Source organism: Leucoraja erinacea, unplaced genomic scaffold (genome assembly GCF_028641065.1).
Source record: "Leucoraja erinacea ecotype New England unplaced genomic scaffold, Leri_hhj_1 Leri_363S, whole genome shotgun sequence".
NCBI lineage: Eukaryota > Metazoa > Chordata > Chondrichthyes > Rajiformes > Rajidae > Leucoraja > Leucoraja erinaceus.
The window spans coordinates 65605-83931 of record NW_026576264.1 but is presented as its reverse complement, the minus strand read 5'-3'; the positions used below and the strand labels follow the sequence as shown (position 1 = coordinate 83931).

Below are 18327 nucleotides of genomic sequence, written 5' to 3'. Positions count from 1 at the left end.
GAAGGGGAGGGGGAAGGGGAAGGGGAAGGGGGGGGGGAGGGGAAGGGGAAGGGGAAGGGGAAGGGGAAGGGGAAGGGGGAAGGGGAAGGGGAAGGGGAAGGGGGAAGGGGAAGGGGAAGGGGGAAGGGGAAGGGGAAGGGGAAGGGGAAGGGGAAGGGGAAGGGGAAAGAAGAAGGGGAAGGGAAGGGGAAGGGGAAGGGGAAGGGGAAGGGGGAAGGGGAAGGGGGAAGGGGAAGGGGAAGGGGAAGGGGAAGGGGAAGGGGGAAGGGGGAAGGGGAAGGGGAAGGGGAAGGGGGAGGGGGAAGGGGAAGGGAAAGGGGAAAGGGGAAGGGGAAGGGGAAGGGGAAGGGGGAAGGGGAAAGGGGGAAGGGGAAGGGGAAGGGGAAGGGGAAGGGGAAGGGGAAGGGGAAGGGGGAAGGGGGAAGGGGAAGGGGAAGGGGAAGGGGAAGGGGAAGGGGAAGGGGAAGGGAAAGGGGAAGGGGAAGGGGAAGGGGAAGGGGAAGGGGGAAGGGGAAAAGGGGAAGTGGAAGGGGAAAGTGGAAGGGGAAGGGGAAGAAAAGGAAGTCCTGTACAAAGTACTGCATGAAAATATCCGCACCGGTGAGGGGAGGTTGGGGGGTGTTAGTTCATCTCTGCTGTGAAAAATACCCGAGGCCTACAGACGTAGGCCGCAGAGGCGCAGGGGCTGTGCGTTCTTCCCCCCGTCGCTCTCTCCGGGGCTGAAGTAAGGGAAGAGTCTCTCGCTGAAGGTGTCGGAGAAGGTGTAGATGAGGGACATGTCGTCAGCGTTGTAGAAGGAGATGTGGCCCCCGTCGTAGTCCAGGAACACCCCGATGGTGGTGGGCCTTGCGGGCAGGGAGAGCAGGGCCGACGGGGTGGACAGGGCCTCGTATTCGCTGCCGTTGCGCAGCCAGATGGTCCAGAAGCCGTCGTCCGGGGAGAGGATGATGCTGCCCTTGCGGCTGACTGACTCACGGCACAGCCCCACGTCCCACATGGTCTTCCCCCCCACCTCCACCTGCCAGTAATGGCGGCCCGACGAGAAGCCCTGCGCCGACAGCACGCTCACGCAGTCGTCGAAACGCTCCGGGTTGTCCGGCACTTCCCGCCACGTGTCACCCAGGCACACACCGCACAAGTCGGTCGACAGAAGCAGCTCGGGGTGGGCCGTGCTGGGCTCCAGGGTCAGGGCCGCAGGCACTGGGGGAGAGAGAGTGAGGTTAGTACAGGCCCAGGCTGCAGGCTTCACTCCCTGGCCCCAAACCAAGGTCTCAAACTCTGGCCCCAGGCCTTAGGCTTCACCCCCAGGCCCTCTGGCTTCACGGCCAGGCCTCAAACCTAGGCCTCACTCCCTGGCCCCAAACCCAGGTCTCAAACTCTGGCCCCAGGCCTTAGGCTTCACCCCCAGGCCCCTGTCTTCACGGCCAGGCCTCAAACCGAGGCCTCACTCCCAGGCCCCAAACCTTGGCTTCAAGCCTCAAGCCTCACTCCCAGGCCCCAAACCCAGGTCTCAAACTCTGGCCCCAGGCCTTAGGCTTCACCCCCCAGTCCTCTGGCTTCACGGCCAGGCCTCAAACCTAGGCTTCACTCCCTGGCCCCAAACCCAGGTCTCAAACTCTGGCCCCAGGCCTTAGGCTTCACCCCCCCCCAGTCCTCTGGCTGCACCCCCAGGCCTCTGGCCTACATCCCCAGGCCTTAGGCTTCACCTCTCTCCCCCCCCCCACCCCCCCCCGCCCCCCAGGGCCTCAAACTTCACCCCCAGGCCTCTGGCTTCACCCCCAGGCCTCTGGCTTCACCCCCAGGCCTCTGGCTAGGCTTCACGCCCAGGCCTCAAACCTAGGCCTCACTCCCAGGCCCCGAACCCCGGCTTCACGCCTCAGGCTTCACTCCCAGGCCCCAAACCCAGGTCTCAAACTCTGGCCCCAGGCCTTAGGCTTCACCCCCCAGGCCTCTAGCTTCACCCCCAGGCCTCTAGCTTTTCACGCCCAGGCCTCAAACCTAGGCCTCACTCCCATGCCCCTAATCCAGGCTTCAAGCCTCAGGCTTCACTCCCAGGCCCCAAACCCAGGTCTCAAACTCTGGCCCAGGCCAGGCCGGCCAGGCTTCAAACCCCCAGTCCTCTGGCTTCACCCCCAGGCCCCTGTCTTCCTGCCCAGGCCTCAAACCTAAGCCTCACTCCCAGGCCCCTATTCCAGGCTTCAAGACTCAGGCTTCACTCCCAGGCCCCCCCCCCACGCCCCCCCCAGGTCTCAAACCCTGGCCCCCCCAGGCCTTTAGGCTTCACCCCCCAGGCCTCTGGCTTCACACGCCCAGGCGTCAAACCTAGGCCTCACTCCCAGGCCCCTAACCCAGGCTTCAAGCCTCAGGCTTCACTCCCAGGCCCCAAACCCAGGTCTCAAACTGGCTGGCCCCCCAGGCCTTAGGCTTCACCCCCCAGGCCTTAGGCTTCACCCCCTAGTCCTCTGGCTTCACCCCCAGGCCTTAGGCTTCACCCCCCCCCCCCCCCCCTAGGTCTCTGGCTACATCCCCAGGCCTCTGGTTTCACCCCCAGGCCCCTGTCTTCCTGCCCAGGCCTCAAACCTAGGCCTCACTCCCAGGCCCCTAATCCAGGCTTCAAGCCTCAGGCTTCACTCCTAGGCCCCAAACCCAGGTCTCAAACTCTGGCCCCAGGCCTTAGGCTTCACCCCCCCAGGCCTTAGGCTTCACACCCACCCCCCCCCCCCCCCCCCCCCAAACCCAGGTCTCAAACACTGGCCCAGGCCTTAGGCTTCACCCCCCATGTCCTCTAGCTTCACCCCCAGGCCCTCTGGCTTCACCCCCAGGCCTCAAACCTAGGCCTCACTCCCAGGCCCCTAACCCAGGTCTCAAGCCTCAGGCTTCACTCTAAGGCACCAATCAGGCCTCAGGCCTCACTCCGAGGCCCCAAACCCAGGCCCCAACCCCAGGCCCCAAACCCAGGCCCCAACCCCAGGCCCCAAACCCAGGCCTCAAACCCCAGCCCCTTGCCTCCTACATCAATGATTTGGATGAGAACATACAGGGCAAGATTAGCAAGTTTGCAAGGGTTACTTGAAGTTATTCATACTGCTGGGTTGCAATAAAAGTGGGCGGTTTTGCAGATAGTGAAGATGGTTGTGAAAGATTGCAGCAGGATCTGGATCGATTGGCCAGGTGGGCTGATGGAATTTAATACAGAGAAATGTGAGGTGTTGTGTTTTGGGACGTCTAACAAGGGCAGGACCTACACAGTGAATGGTCGGCCTCTGGGACGTGTTGGAGAGCAGAGGGATCTAGGGGTGCAGGTGCGTGGTTCCTTGAAGGTCCAGTCGCAGGTAGATGGGGTGGTCAAAAAGGCTTTGGCACTTAGGCCTTCATCAGCCAGAGTTGTTAGGTATGTGATAATTAGCATATGTAATTAGCATATGTAATGAATGTCTTGTCATATGTTGTGCAAGTACGCATGTGCGGGGAGACTCAAGGTGGCGTCCTGTAGTAAAGAAGCTGGTAAGATTACTCCCGTGTCCGAGCCTTTATTCAAGTGCGCTCAGCATCCCGAATACATAACAATTGGCGATGAGGATAAAAGAACGAAGATAAGAACAAGGCCAGCAAGAAGAATCAAAAACAGTTTAAAAAAAAGAAGTGTATTTGGAAACAAAGTGGAACAGCATGAAGCCTAAAGATTTGGCGCCAAATGGTTTTGAATTGGCGTCAAAAGGAAAAAAAAAGAAAAGAAAAACGGTAGAAACGGTAGGAAGGGCGAAGGAAAACAAGCAAGGCAGTTAAACGTCCGTCGTTTGAACCTCAAACGTCGCATGCGGGCTTGTGCCGTGAAGCCAACGGCCAGCCCCAGGAGCAGCCACAGACGTCGGGTGAGGGCCTAGTACCATGTAGGCCACGGACAGGTCCTGAGAAGCACCGACGGAAGAGGACCGTGTAGCCCACGGCCAGCCCCAGATGTCAGGTGAGGGCCTAGTACCATGTAGGCCACGGACAGGTCCTGAGAAGCACAGACGGAAGAGGACCGTGAAGCCAACGGCCAGCCCCAGGAGCAGCCACAGACGTCAGGTGAGGGCCTAGTACCATGTAGGCCACGGACAGGTCCAGAGAGCCACCGACAGAGGCTGAGTCTTCAGCCCAACCGGGAACAGTCAGCCCGTTGGGGGAAGAAAGTAAAGAAGGCCTGGTCGGGAGCAGTGTCAGCCCAGTCGGGGGAGTGAAGCAGGGAAAGCCCGGTCGCGGGAGACGGCCGAGAGGGGGAAAAGGCTGAGAAAGCTGAGAGGCACAGTCCCGGCGCTTGGAGCAGCGCGGGGACCAGCAGCAGAAGACTCACCTTCACCTTCCGCAGGGTGACCACGGGAACCAGCGACGAGCTAACCCGGGACTAACTCTACAGAACGTTTTTCCTTCTATTATTTATTATGAATAAGAATATGTGTGTTATGATTCTGTTTATAATTTGTTTGGTTGTTTTGTTGTTTGTCTTTTGCACAAAAGTCCGCGAGCATTGCCACTTTCATTTCACTGCACATCTCGTATGTGTATGTGACAAATAAACTTGACTTGACTTGACTTGACTAATAAAAATCCTCTATGAATGTCGTGCATTGTCACAGCTAAAGCATGGCTGTTTGGATTTAATGTATGGGTCACTTATCAATAATTTAAGTGAATCTGTGTGCATAGAAGGAATATGGTTTAAAATGTTCTAGTTGGCATTAACCTGAAATGTTGGTTACTAGTATGAATCTATTATTATAAGATTAAGTAATAGTCAGTGAGCTGGATAATCTCTTAGAATGTAAAATAAATAAGTCCAGTGCAGAGAACACAGAGTGAGAGAACAGAATGAAGTGTAACATGGCTACTTCAATTGTAGGAAAGTGGCCCCAGTTAGAATCTGGGTGCAAATTTGAGAAATGGATTGAAGTCTTAGAAACATAGAAATTAGGTGCAGGAGTAGAGGCCATTCGGCCCTTCGAGCCTGCACCATTCGCCATTCAATATGATCATGGCTGATCATCCAACTCAGTATCCCGTACCTGCCTTCTTTCCATACCCCCCGATCCCCTTAGCCACAAGGGCCACATCTAACTCCCTCTTAAATATAGCCAATGAACTGTGGCCTCAACTACCCTCTGCGGCAGAGAGTTCCAGAGATTCACCACTCTCTGTGTGAAAAAAGTTCTTCTCACCTCGGTTTTAAAGGATTTCCCCCTTATCCTTAAGCTGTGACCCCTTGTCCTGGACTTCCCCAACATCGGGAACAATCTTCCTGCATCTAGCCTGTCCAACCTCTTAAGAATTTTGTAAGTTTCTATAAGATCCCCTCTCAATCTCCTAAATTCTAGAGAGTATAAACCAAGTCTATCCAGTCTTTCTTCATAAGACCGCCCTGACATCCCAGGAATCAGTCTGGTGAACCTTCTATGTACTCCCTCTATGGCAATAATGTCCTTCCTCAGATTTGGAGACCAAAACTGTACGCAATACTCCAGGTGTGGTCTCACCAAGACCCTGTACAACTGCAGTAGAACCTCCCTGCTCCTATACTCAAATCCTCTTGCAATGAAAGCCAACATACCATTCGCAAGTCTTGGAGGCTTTGTTCATTTCTAATGATATCACTACAGAGGAGAAGAAGAGAGCATGGTTCATATTAGGCATAGGAAGAGAGGGTTATCATACCTTACGTACGTTACTGCTGCCAGCAAAGCCCATAGTGAAAACGTACGAGGAGTGTAAGGAGGGTCAAAATGGCTCATTTCTCGCCAAAACCTCCAAGGGCATCCAGAGGCAAGGAGCCTGAACTAAAGAAGGTAGGGAGTCCCTTGGACAAAGGTCAAGTGCAAAAGGACAAAGGTCAAGTGCAAAAGGACAAGGGTCAAGTGCAAAAGGACAAGGGTCAAGTGCAAAAGGACAAGGGTCAAGTGCAAAAGGACAAAGGTCAAGTGCAAAAGGACAAAGGTCAAGTGCAAAAGGACAAAGGTCAAGTGCAAAAGGACAAAGGTCAAGTGCAAAAGGACAAAGGTCAAGTGCAAAAGGACAAGGGTCAAGTGCAAAAGGACAAGGGTCAAGTCCAAAGGGATACAAGTCGAGTGCAAAGGGACCAGTCAAATGCAGAATGACAAAAGTCAAGTCCAAAGGGAAAAGGCCAAAGGTAAAAGGCAAAGGAAAAGGAGTCAAAGGCAAAGGGAAATTGCCATTCAAAGGGCAACTCTAGTTATTCAAGCTGCATTCAGGGGTATGAAGGTACGGAGATAGATCCGGAACAAACAGAAGGCAGCAACGGTAATACAAGCAGCATTTAGAATGCATAGAGTATACCGTCAATACAAGGCAATGGGATTAGCAGCTATAATAGTGCAAACCCATTATAGGGCACACCTTATAACCATATAACAATTACAGCACGGAAACAGGCCATCTCGACCCTACAAGTCCGTGCCGAACAACTTTTTTTCCCTTAGTCGCACCTGCCTGCACTCATACCATAACCCTCCATTCCCTTCTCATCCATATGCCTATCCAATTTATTTTTAAATGATACCAATCAAATGGTAAGTGATCGCAAAACTTACATGAAGGTACGCAGCAGTGTTGTACTGCTTCAGGCAGCCTACCGTCGAAAGCAACTGCAGTGCATGCACAAATCTGCCAGGGTCATACAGACTTATTATCCGATGCATAAACAGCGTCAGTATTTTAAGAAACTACGCTGGTCTGCCATTGCGGTACAGCAATGATACCGTGCATGCCAGATAAGAGATGTCCAAGTGAGACGGCATGATAGTTTGAGAAAAGCAGTGATTTGTATTCAGGCCTAATACCGCAGAGTATTGGTAGAGAAAACCAAGGCAGCACGCCGTATCAAGTCATTCATAAGAATGTGCATTACAAGAAACATAGAAACATAGAAATTAGGTGCAGGAGGAGGCCATTCGGCCCTTCGAGCCTGCACCGCCATTCAATATGATCATGGCTGATCATCCAACTCAGTACCCCGTACCTGCCTTCTCTCCATACCCCCTAATCCCCTTAGCCACAAGGGCCACATCTAACTCCCTCTTAAATATAGCCAATGAACTGGCCTCAACTACCCTCTGTGGCAGAGAGTTCCAGAGATTCACCACTCTCTGTGTGAAAAAATTTCTTCTCATCTCGGTTTTAAAGGATTTCCCCCTTTATCCTTAAGCTGTGACCCCTCGTCCTGGACTTCCCTAACAACGGGAACAATCTTCCTGCATCTAGCCTGTCCAACCCCTTAAGAATTTTGTAAGTTTCTATAAGATCCCCTCTCAATCTTCTAAATTCTAGAGAGTATAAACCAAGTCTATCCAGTCTTTCTTCATAAAACAATCCTGACATCCCAGGAATCAGTCTGGTGAACCTTCTCTGTACTCCCTCTATGGCAATAATGTCCTTCCTCAGATTAGGAGACCAAAACTGTACGCAATACTCCAGGTGTGGTCTCACCAAGACCCTGTACAACTGTAGTAGAACCTCTCTGCCCCTATACTCAAATCCTTTTGCAATGAAAGCAAACATACCATTCGCTTTCTTTACTGCCTGCTGCACCTGCATGCCTACCTTCAATGACTGGTGTACCATGACACCCAGGTCTCGCTGCATCTCCCCCTTTCCCAATCGGCCACCATTTAGATAATAGTCTGCTTTCCCGTTTTTGCATTTCTTGATGCAAAAGGCGGCTGTAGTCACTCTGCAAGCAGCATACTGTGGTTACCGATTACGGGTACGCTACAGAGCTGTGCGTCAAGCAGTCATTTTGATCCAGCGATGGTACAAAGCATGCAAAATAGGGCATTCCCAGTTTGTGCAATATCAGTCAATGAGGGATGCAACGATTACCATTCAGACTGCCTACAAGAGTATGATGGTTAGGCAGGGGGTTAAGCAAAAGAGAGCTACTGTAAAAGTGCAGTCAGTACTCCATATGAGTTGGTATCGGAAAGAGTTAAGTGGACAAATAGATAAACAACAGAAAAGGCTTAAACGAGACAAAAGGCTTAAACAATATAGGAAAGCCAGTGTTGTATTGCAAAGACAATATAGATCCTAATTCTTGATAAACAACCAGAAAGCTGACTTAAGAAGACGAGTAGATGAACAACAGAAAAGGCTTGAACGATGCAAGGAAAGGTTGAATAAATGTGTGACAATGAGTAGAAGCTGCTAATAGAAAAGTCTAAAGAAGGGAGGCTGGTCGGTCAAGAAAAAAGTAGGCAGGACCGATTGAAATTAGGACACTTCAATATAATCCAGCATGGAGCCTCCTTCACTGAGCATGGAGCCGCCTTCACTGAGCAATGGACAATGGGTTAGGCATTGCAGAATCTCATGAAACACCAAGAGCAGATAAATAAGCAGAGAAGGGAAACTGAACAGCAGAGGAAGCTGCTAGAAAATGCAAACTTGCAGCCATGGGTCAGATCCCACCTGCCAAGAGGAAAACAAAACAAATACATGAACCAGAAAATGAGAACTCATAAAGCAAGGGGTAATGTATTTGGTTTAGATTCAGATTCAGATTCAGATTCAGATTCAATTTTAATTGTCATTGTCAGTGTACAGTACAGAGACAACGAAATGCATTTAGCATCTCCCTGGAAGAGCGACATAGCAAACGATTTGAATAAAATAATAAGTGTCCGTGTCCGGGGGGGGGGGGGGGGGGGGGGGTGGTGATTGGCAGTCACCGAGGTACGTTGTTGAGTAGAGTGACAGCCGCCGGGAAGAAGCTGTTCTTCGACCCGCTGGTTCGGCAACGGAGAGACCTGTAGCGCCTCCCGGATGGTAGGAGGGTAAACAGTCCATGGTTGGGGTGAGAGCAGTCCTTGGCGATGCTGAGCGCCCTCCGCAGACAGCGCTTGCTTTGGACAGACTCAATGGAGGGGAGCGTGGAACCAGTGATGCGTTGGGCAATTTTCACCACCCTCTGCAATGCCTTCCGGTCGGAGACAGAGCAGTTGCCATACCATACTGTGATGCAGTTGGTAAGGATGCTCTCGATGGTGCAGCGGTAGAAGTTCACCAGGATCTGAGGAGACAGATGGACCTTCTTCAGTCTCCTCAGGAAGAAGAGACGCTGATGAGCCTTCTTGATCAGAGTAGAGGTATTGTGGGTCCAAGAGAGGTCATCGGAGATGTTGACTCCCAGGAACCTGAAGCTAGAAACACGTTCCACCTCCGTCCCGTTAATGTGGATTGGGGTGTGCGTGCCGCCTCTGGACTTCCTGAAGTCTACAATGAGCTCCTTGGTCTTCTTGGAGTTAAGGGCCAGGTTGTTGTCAGCGCACCATGCTGCTAAGTGCTGGACCTCCTCCCTGTAGGCCAGCACTCAGTATTATACTCTTTAAGTATAATACCATTGTGTAACAATGTATTATTCAATGATGGGTAGGAAAAGAGCATATACTGTACAGGTGAAATGGACTTAAAAGGGGAGGAGTGCGGTGTATGTAATAGAAATGGTGTTACCTGCCTCCAAGTTAAAGGGGGAGGAGTGCGGTGTATGTAATATAAATGGTATTACCTGCCTCCAAGTTAAAGGGGGAAGAGTGTTAGGTATGTGATTCTACTGCAGTTGTACAGGGTCTTGGTGAGAGACCACACCTGGAGTATTGCGTACAGTTTTGGTCTCCAAATCTGAGGAAGGACATTATTGCCATAGAGGGAGTGCAGAGAAGGTTCACCAGACTGATTCCTGGGATGTCAGGACTGTCTTATGAAGAAAAAGACTGGATAGACTTGGTTTATACTCTCTAGAATTTAGGAGATTGAGAGGGGATCTTATAGAAAACTTACAAAATTCTTAAGGGGTTGGACAGGCTAGATGCAGGAAGATTGTTCCCGATGTTGGGGAAGTCCAGGACAAGGGGTCACAGCTTAAGGATAAGGGGGAAATCCTTTAAAACCGAGATGAGAAGAACTTTTTTCACACAGAGAGTGGTGAATCTCTGGAACTCTCTGCCACAGAGGGTAGTTGAGGCCACAGTTCATTGGCTATATTTAAAAGGGAGTTAGATGTGGCCCTTGTGGCTAAGGGCATCAGCGGGTATGGAGAGAAGGCAGGTACGGGATACTGAGTTGGATGATCAGCCATGATCATATTGAATGGCGGTGCAGGCTCGAAGGGCCAAATGGCCTACTCCTACACCTAATTTCTATGTTTCTATGTTTCTATGTTTCTAAATGGTGTTACCTGCCTCCAAGTTAAAGGGGGAGGAGTGCGGTGTATGTAATATAAATGGTATTACCTGCCTCCAAGTTAAAGGGGGAGGAGTGTTAGGTATGTGATAATTAGCATATGTAATTAGCATATGTAATGAGTGTCTTGTCATATGTTGTGCAAGTACGCATGTGCGGAGAGACTCAAGGTGGCGTCCTGTAGTAAAGAAGCTTGTAAGATAACTCCCGTGTCCGAGCCTTTATTCAAGCGCGCTCAGCATCCCAAATACATAACAAGAGTATTGAGTATAGAAGTAGGGTATAGATGTTGCAGTTGTATAAGACGTTTCAGATTCAGATTCAATTTTAATTGTCATTGTCAGTGTACAGTACAGAGACAACGAAATGCATTGCGTTTGCGGCTGCATTTAGAGTATTGTATTCAGTTCTGGGCACCATGTTATTGCAACGACGTTGTCAAGCTGGAAACGGTACAGAGATGATTTTCAAGGATGTTGCCAGGACTAGAGGGTGTGAGCTACAGGGAGAGGTTGAGCAGGCTGGGTCTCTATTCCTTGGAGCGCAGGAGGATGAGGGGTGATCTTATAGAGGTGTATAAAATCATGAGAGGAATAGATCGGGTAGACGGACAGTTTCTTACCCACAGTAGGGGGATTGAGAATCAGAGGACATGTGTTTAAGGTGGGGGGTGGGGGGGTAGATTTAATAGGAACCCGAGGGGTAACTTTTTCACACAGAGGGCGGTGGGTGTATGGAACGAGCTGTCAGAGGAGGTAGTTGAGGCTGGGACTGTCCCAACGTTTAAGAAACAGTTAGACAGGTACATGGATAGGACTGGTTTGGAGGGATATGGGCCAAACGCAGGCAGGTGGGACTGGTGCAGATGGGACATGTTGGTCAACATGGGAAAATTTTGCCGAAGGGCCTGTTTCCACGCTGTGTGTCGCTATGACTCTCTGTCTCTATAGCTGCATGACAATGACTCCATGTATCTCTGTCTCCATGACTCATAGAAACATAGAAACAGAGAAAATAGGTGCAGGAGGAGGCCATTCGGCCCTTCGAGCCTGCACCGCCATTCAATGTGATCATGGCTGATCATCCCCAATTAATAACCCATGCCTGCCTTCTCCCCATATCTCTTGATTCCACTAACCCCTAGAGCTCTATCTAACTCTCTCTTAAATCCATCCAGTGATTTGGCCTCCACTGACTTCTATGGCACAAATTAACCATATAACCATATAACAATTACAGCACGGAAACAGGCCATCTCGGCCCTACAAGTCCGTGCCGAACAACTTTTTTTCCCCTTAGTCCCACCTGCCTGCACTCATACCATAACCCTCCATTCCCTTCTCATCCATATGCCTATCCAATTTATTTTTAAATGATACCAATGAACCTGCCTCCACCACTTCCACTGGAAGCTCATTCCACACCACTACCACTCTCTGCGTAAAGAAGTTCCCCCTCATATTACCCCTAAACTTCTGTCCCTTAATTCTGAAGTCATGTCCTCTTGTTTGAATCTTCCCTATTCTCAAAGGGAAAAGCTTGTCCACATCAACTCTGTCTATCCCTCTCATCATTTTAAAGACCTCTATCAGGTCCCCCCTTAACCTTCTGCGCTCCAGAGAATAAAGACCTAACTTATTCAACCTATCTCTGTAACTTAGATGTTGAAACCCAGGCAACATTCTAGTAAATCTCCTCTGTACTCTCTCTATTTTGTTGACATCCTTCCTATAATTGGGCGACCAAAATTGTACACCATACTCCAGATTTGGTCTCACCAATGCCTTGTACAATTTTAACATTACATCCCAGCTTCTATACTCAATGCTCTGATTTATAAAGGCTAGCATACCAAAAGCTTTCTTTACCACCCTATCTATATGAGATTCCACCTTCAAGGAACCATGCACGGTTATACCCAGATCCCTCTGTTCAACTGTATTCTTCAATTCCCTACCATTTACCATGTACGTCCTATTTTGATTTGTCCTGCCAAGGTGTAGCACCTGACATTTATCAGCATTAAACTCCATCTGCCATCACAACTCTCTGGGTGGAAAAGTGTTTTCTCATCTCAGTCTTAAATGGCCTCCCCTTTGTTCTAAGACTGTGTGGCCCCCTGGTTCTGGACTCGCCCAACATTGGGAACACATTTCCTGCATCTAGCCTGTCCGGTCCTTTTATAATTCCTTGGAGCGCAGGAGGGATGAGGAGTGATCTTATGGAGGTGTATAAAATCATGAGAGGAATAGATGGGGAATATGTACAGAGACTCTGTGCCTCTCAGGCTCTCAGGCTCCGTGTGTTGGAGTGAGCGGGACTCCCTCACCTGGGCTAATAATGTTCAGCATGCGTCTCCAGATGATTAGTTGTAGCGGCCCGCCAAACTCTCCCAGCAGAAGATTTAGCGGGACCTCAGCCGGCTTTTTGAACTTCACATACGACCTAGGGCAAGAACACAAGGCCGGCAGTGAGAGTTAAACAGAATGTCCCTCCTAGAGGATAGCAATTGTAGACTTGCAGCCTCATAGCGCCAGAGACCCGGGTTCCATCCTGTCCTCAGGTGCTGTCTGTAAGGAGTTTGCACGTTCTCCCCGTGACCTGCGTGGGTTTTCTCCGGGTGCTCCGGTTTCCTCCCACACTCCAAAGACGCGCGGGTTTGTAGGGTAATTGGCTTCGTTAAAATTGCAGATTGTTCCCGGATGTGTGTGTGTGTGTAGGATAGTGTGCGGGGATCGCTGGCGGGCGCGTACACACGGTGGGCCTGTTTCCGCGCTGTATCTCCGAACTAAACTAAGGTTGACTTGGCTCAGAACAGCCAGCTTACATGTGGAGCAAAACCCTGGCAACAAACACTCAGCTACATGGCCCAGCAAAGTCTGAGCGGCACGGTGGTGCAGCGGTAGAGTTGATGCCTCACAGCGCCAGAGTCCCGGGTTCGATCCTGACTACGGGTGCTGTCTGTACGGAGTTTCTACGTTCTCCCTGTAACTGCGTGGGTTTCCTCCGGGTGCTCCGGTTTCCTCCCACATCCCAAAGGCGTGCGGGTTTGTAGGTTAATTTTCTTCTGTAAATTGCCACCCTAGTGCATCGGGAGTGGATGAGAAAGTGGAATAACATCGAACTAGTGTGAATGGGCGATCGATGGTAGGCACGAACTCTGACAGACGAGGGGCCTGTGGACACGGAGATAGCCCACGCAGGTGAGGGTCGAACCCGGGTCGGAGAGGCAGCAACTTCACCGCTGCGCCACCGCCGTGCCGCCCCAATTAAGCGACTACACAACGCTGGACTTTGACAGACAACCACCTACCGTTCAATGAGGGATTTCACATCCTTTAAGCGAGAAGCATGAAAAGAGAAAGAAAGGAAGTTATCGTTTCAGCGGTGGCGGTTTGCAAACATGGAGTCGCCTTTTAACAGGGACTCGAAAGAGGGAGCACATTACGCCAATTCTGGCCTCCCTACACTGGCTCCCGGTGCACTTTCGAGTTCATTTTAAGATACTGTTATTTGTTTTTAAATCTCTGAATGGGCTCGCCCCGCCTTACCTCTCTGAGCTGCTCCACCCATACGCTCCTGCCCGGTCCCTTCGGTCAGCTGGTCAGCTGCTCCTGGAGGTACCGAGGTCTAGTCGGAGGCTCAGAGGGGATAGAGCCTTCTCTGTTGCTGCTCTGGCACTCTGGAACACCCTGCCGTTGCACATTAGATAGGCCACCTCTCTGTCCATCTTCAAATCCAGTGTTAAAACACATTTGTACTCCCTGGCTTTTGACCATGCCTGTGGCTTTGCTTCTGTTTGTGGTGTTTTTGATGTTTCTTTATTTCACAGGTCTTTTCCTACTATTTCTTTGGATTGTTATTTTTGGTGTGTATTAACTTTTTTGTCAATGATTAGTGATGTACAGCACTTTGTTGCAGCTATGTTTGTTTTTAAAGCGCTCTATAAATAAAATTATTATTATTATTATTATTATTATTATTATTATTATTATTATTATTATTATTATTATTATTATTATTATTATTATTATTATTATGGAGGGACCAGGATCTGGGTGAAGGCCAGTGGTGGTGTCGGGAATTTTGCTGATTATTAGGGAGAGGAGCAGCTTATAGTGGGTCTAATGCTGGAGCTCAAACACGGTGGGGGGGGGGAAACGGCCAACATATACGACGTTAGGACGGGAATAAATAGATGTGCCAATGAATTTGCATTGAAGTTGGGATGTAATGTTAAAATTGTACAAGGCATTGGTGAGGCCAATTCTGGAGTATGGTGTACAATTTTGGTCGCCTAATTATAGGAAGGATGTCAACAAAATAGAGAGAGTACAGAGGAGATTTACTAGAATGTTGCCTGGGTTTCAGCAACTAAGTTACAGAGATAGGTTGAACAAGTTAGGGCTTTATTCTTTGGAGCGCAGAAGGTTAAGGGGGGACTTGATAGAGGTCTTTAAAATGATGAGAGGGATAGACAGAGTTGACGTGGACAAGCTTTTCCCACTGAGAGTAGGGAAGGTTCAAACAAGGGGACATGACATGAGAATTAAGGGACTGAAGTTTAGGGGTAACATGAGGGGGAACTTCTTTACTCAGAGAGTGGTAGCTGTGTGGAATGAGCTTCCAGTGAAGGTGGTGGAGGCAGTTTTGTTTTTATCATTTAAAAATAAATTGGATAGTTATATGGATGGGAAGGGAATGGAGGGTTATGGTCTGAGCGCAGGTATATGGGACTAGGGGAGATTATGTGTTCGGCACGGACTAGAAGGGTCAAGATGGCCTGTTTCCGTGCTGTAATTGTTATATGGTTATATGGTTATTATGGTTAATTTAACTTTCACTTAATTCAAATAGCTGAAACTAATACACTCTGCCACAGATCTCCCATTATCCCCAGAGAGGAGATCCCACAATAACCTCAGATAGTTGATCCCACGTTGACCCAGGAAGGTCCCACATGGACCCCAGGTAGATCCCATGTTCACTCCAGAGATTAGATCCCACTTTGATCCCATGGAGTAGATCCCCTACTGACCCCAGAGAGTCGGTCCCATATTAACGAGTAGATCTCACTTGAGCTGTAGATAGATCCCATATTAGCCACTGGGAGTAGATCCCACATGGGTGTCGTGGTACACCAGTCATTGAAGGTAGGCATGCAGGTGCAGCAGGCAGTAAAGAAAGCGAATGGTATGTTAGCTTTCATAGCAAGAGGATTTGAGTATAGGAGCAGGGAGGTTCTACTGCAGTTGTACAGGGTCTTGGTGAGACCACACCTGGAGTATTGCGTGCAGTTTTGGTCTCCAAATCTGAGGAAGGACATTATTGCCATAGAGGGAGTGCAGAGAAGGTTCACCAGACTGATTCCTGGGATGTCAGGACTGTCTTATGAAGAAAGACTGGATAGACTTGGTTTATACTCTCTAGAATTTAGGAGATTGAGAGGGGATCTTATAGAAACTTACAAAATTCTTAAGGGGTTGGACAGGCTAGATGCAGGACGATTGTTCCCGATGTTGGGGAAGTCCAGGACAAGGGGTCACAGCTTAAGGATAAGGGGGAAATCCTTTAGAACCGAGATGAGGAGAACTTTTTTCACACAGAGAGTGGTGAATCTCTGGAACTCTCTGCCACAGAGGGTAGTTGAGGCCACAGTTGATTGGCTATATTTAAGAGGGAGTTAGATGTGGCCCTTGTGGCCAAGGGGATCAGAGGGTATGGAGAGAAGGCAGGTACGGGATACTGAGTTGGATGATCAGCCATTATCATATTGAATGGCGGTGCAGGCTCGAAGGGCCGAATGGCCTCTACTCCTGCACCTAATTTCTATGTTTCTATGTTTCTATGACTCCAATGAGCCCACCTTTCTCTGGTAGACCCCACGTAGACCCCCAGAGAGTAGATCGCGAGCTGGCCCCAGGGAGATGATCTCATATCAACCCCAGGGAGTGAATCCCAACATGACGTCAGGGATTGGTCCCACGAATCTCTCTGCTCGTGGTTCCTGTCAGTCGCTCTGGGAGTGGATCCCCCAGCAATGCCAGGGAATAGATCCCATGCTGCCCTGGGGATGGAGGGGGAGACAGGGGGAGGGGAGGATCTACCTGTGGTCTGCTCCTGGGCCTATCCAAGATGGCCGCTCACGGGACCAGGCAGCGGGTAGGTAGGCGGTGGCTGCACCAGGGTTGGCTGCCTGCCCCTTTTCCGGGCCCACGCCCGTGCCCACGTGTCCCTGGAGAGGGAACACACACGCGCTGTGTCCACGGGGACTGTGGGGGCCTTCTGTGAACGATGGCCACTGTGGGATGTCGACTGCTTTGTTGATAATGTTGACGGTATATTAATTTGATGACCGTTTGTTTGTAAACTGTCAACATAGGCAGTCTTTGATTGTGTTAATACTCTGCATGTTTAGTTTTATTTTTTGAATAAAAGTATTTGTATAATTTAAAAAAATAATAAAAAAATTCAGTGATTGGTCCCTCAGCGATGGATCCCACTGTGATTGGTCCCACAGTGATTGGTCCCCCAGTGACTGATCCCACTGTGATTGGTTTCCCAGTGACTGATCCCACTGTGATTGGTCCCTCAGTGATGGATCCCACTGTGATTGGTCCCCCAGTGACAGATCCCACTGTGATTGGTCCCCCAACGACTGATCCCACTGTGATTGGTCCCCCAGTGACTGATCCCACTGTGATTGGCCCCTCAGCGATGGATCCCACTGTGATTGGCCCCTCAGTGACTAATCCCACTGTGATTGGCCCCTCAGTGACTAATCCCACTGTGATTGGTCCCCCAGTGACTGATCCCACTGTGATTGGCCCCTCAGCGATGGATCCCACTGTGATTGGTCCCCCAGTGACTGATCCCACTGTGATTGGCCCCCCAGCGATGGATCCCACTGTGATTGGTCCCCCAGTGACTGATCCCACTGTGATTGGTCCCTCAGTGACTGATCCCACTGTGATTGGTCCCTCAGTGATGGATCACACTGTGATTGGTCCCCCAGCGACTGATCCCACTGTGATTGGTCCCTCAGTGATGGATCACACTGTGATTGGTCCCCCAACGACTGATCCCACTGTGATTGGTCCCCCAGTGACTGATCCCACTGTGATTGGCCCCTCAGTGACTAATCCCACTGTGATTGGTCCCTCAGCGACGGATCCCACTGTGATTGGCCCCTCAGTGACTAATCCCACTGTGATTGGTCGCCCGATGACTGATCCCACTGTGATTGGTCGCCCAGCGATGGATCCCACTGTGATTGGTCCACCAGATCCATCAGTGATTGGTCCTCTAAATCACCTAGTGATTAATCCCACAGTGACTGCTCCCCCCAGATCCCCGTGCGATTGGCTCAGCATCCCCTGGGAGCGGATCCCATGGGTTGGCAAGGTGGGGAGGAGATCCAGTCTCTCGGCCCAGTCTACAGTGCGGGGGATGGTGAGGTTGTGAAGGGGGGGGGTGCCCAGGGTGCCCACTATGGTGAGCGCAGAGACCAGGGTGCCACCTTACCGCCAGGAATGCCGTCTCCTGCACGTCCAGCCGCTGCTGGATCTCCAGGATGGTGTGTTCGATGGAGGCCCGCTTCTCCGTGATCTTCCGCAGGTTGTCCCTCAGCTGCTGGGAGATGCGCTCCACGTCCTCCTTCAGCCTCCCCTTCATCTGCTGCTCCTCCTCGTTGAGGAACTGGTGCAGGGTGCTGAACTCAGCCGCGATGTTCAGCACCAGGCTCTCCGCCATTTTCTGTGCGGGGACCCCGACACAGCAGGTTAGTGGCGGGTCACGTTCCCCCCCCCCCCCCCCCCACACTCCGCCCGTGGGCTGGCAACGCCTCAGCTCCCTGAGACATGAAGCACCCGCACATCCCACACATCTCCAGAGAGACAAGGACCCCATCTGGAGTCCCACTCCCACTACCCACCACTATCCCTCACTATTCTCTGCCGTACGTACTGCCACGGGAAAAGGTTCCACATTTTCATATGGTCGAACAAGTTAGGGCTTTATTCTTTGGAGCGCAGAAGGTTAAGGGGGGACTTATAACCATATAACCATCTAACAATTACAGCACGGAAACAGGCCATCTCG

The 18327-nt window shown here is 50.6% G+C and overlaps 1 protein-coding gene across 1 annotated transcript; it reads right to left on the bottom strand.

The window, feature by feature from the left end:
* Nucleotides 1–554: 554 nt before the first annotated feature.
* LOC129693598 (zinc-binding protein A33-like) lies at nucleotides 555–17996 on the bottom strand. Its single transcript, XM_055630392.1, has 4 exons — nucleotides 17752–17996; nucleotides 13541–13563; nucleotides 12557–12672; nucleotides 555–1200 (listed from the first exon to the last, which is right to left on the bottom strand). The coding sequence occupies exons 1-4, from the start codon at nucleotides 17977–17979 to the stop codon at nucleotides 656–658; spliced, it is 912 nt and encodes a 303-aa protein (XP_055486367.1). The 5' UTR covers nucleotides 17980–17996; the 3' UTR covers nucleotides 555–655.
* Nucleotides 17997–18327: the final 331 nt, after the last annotated feature.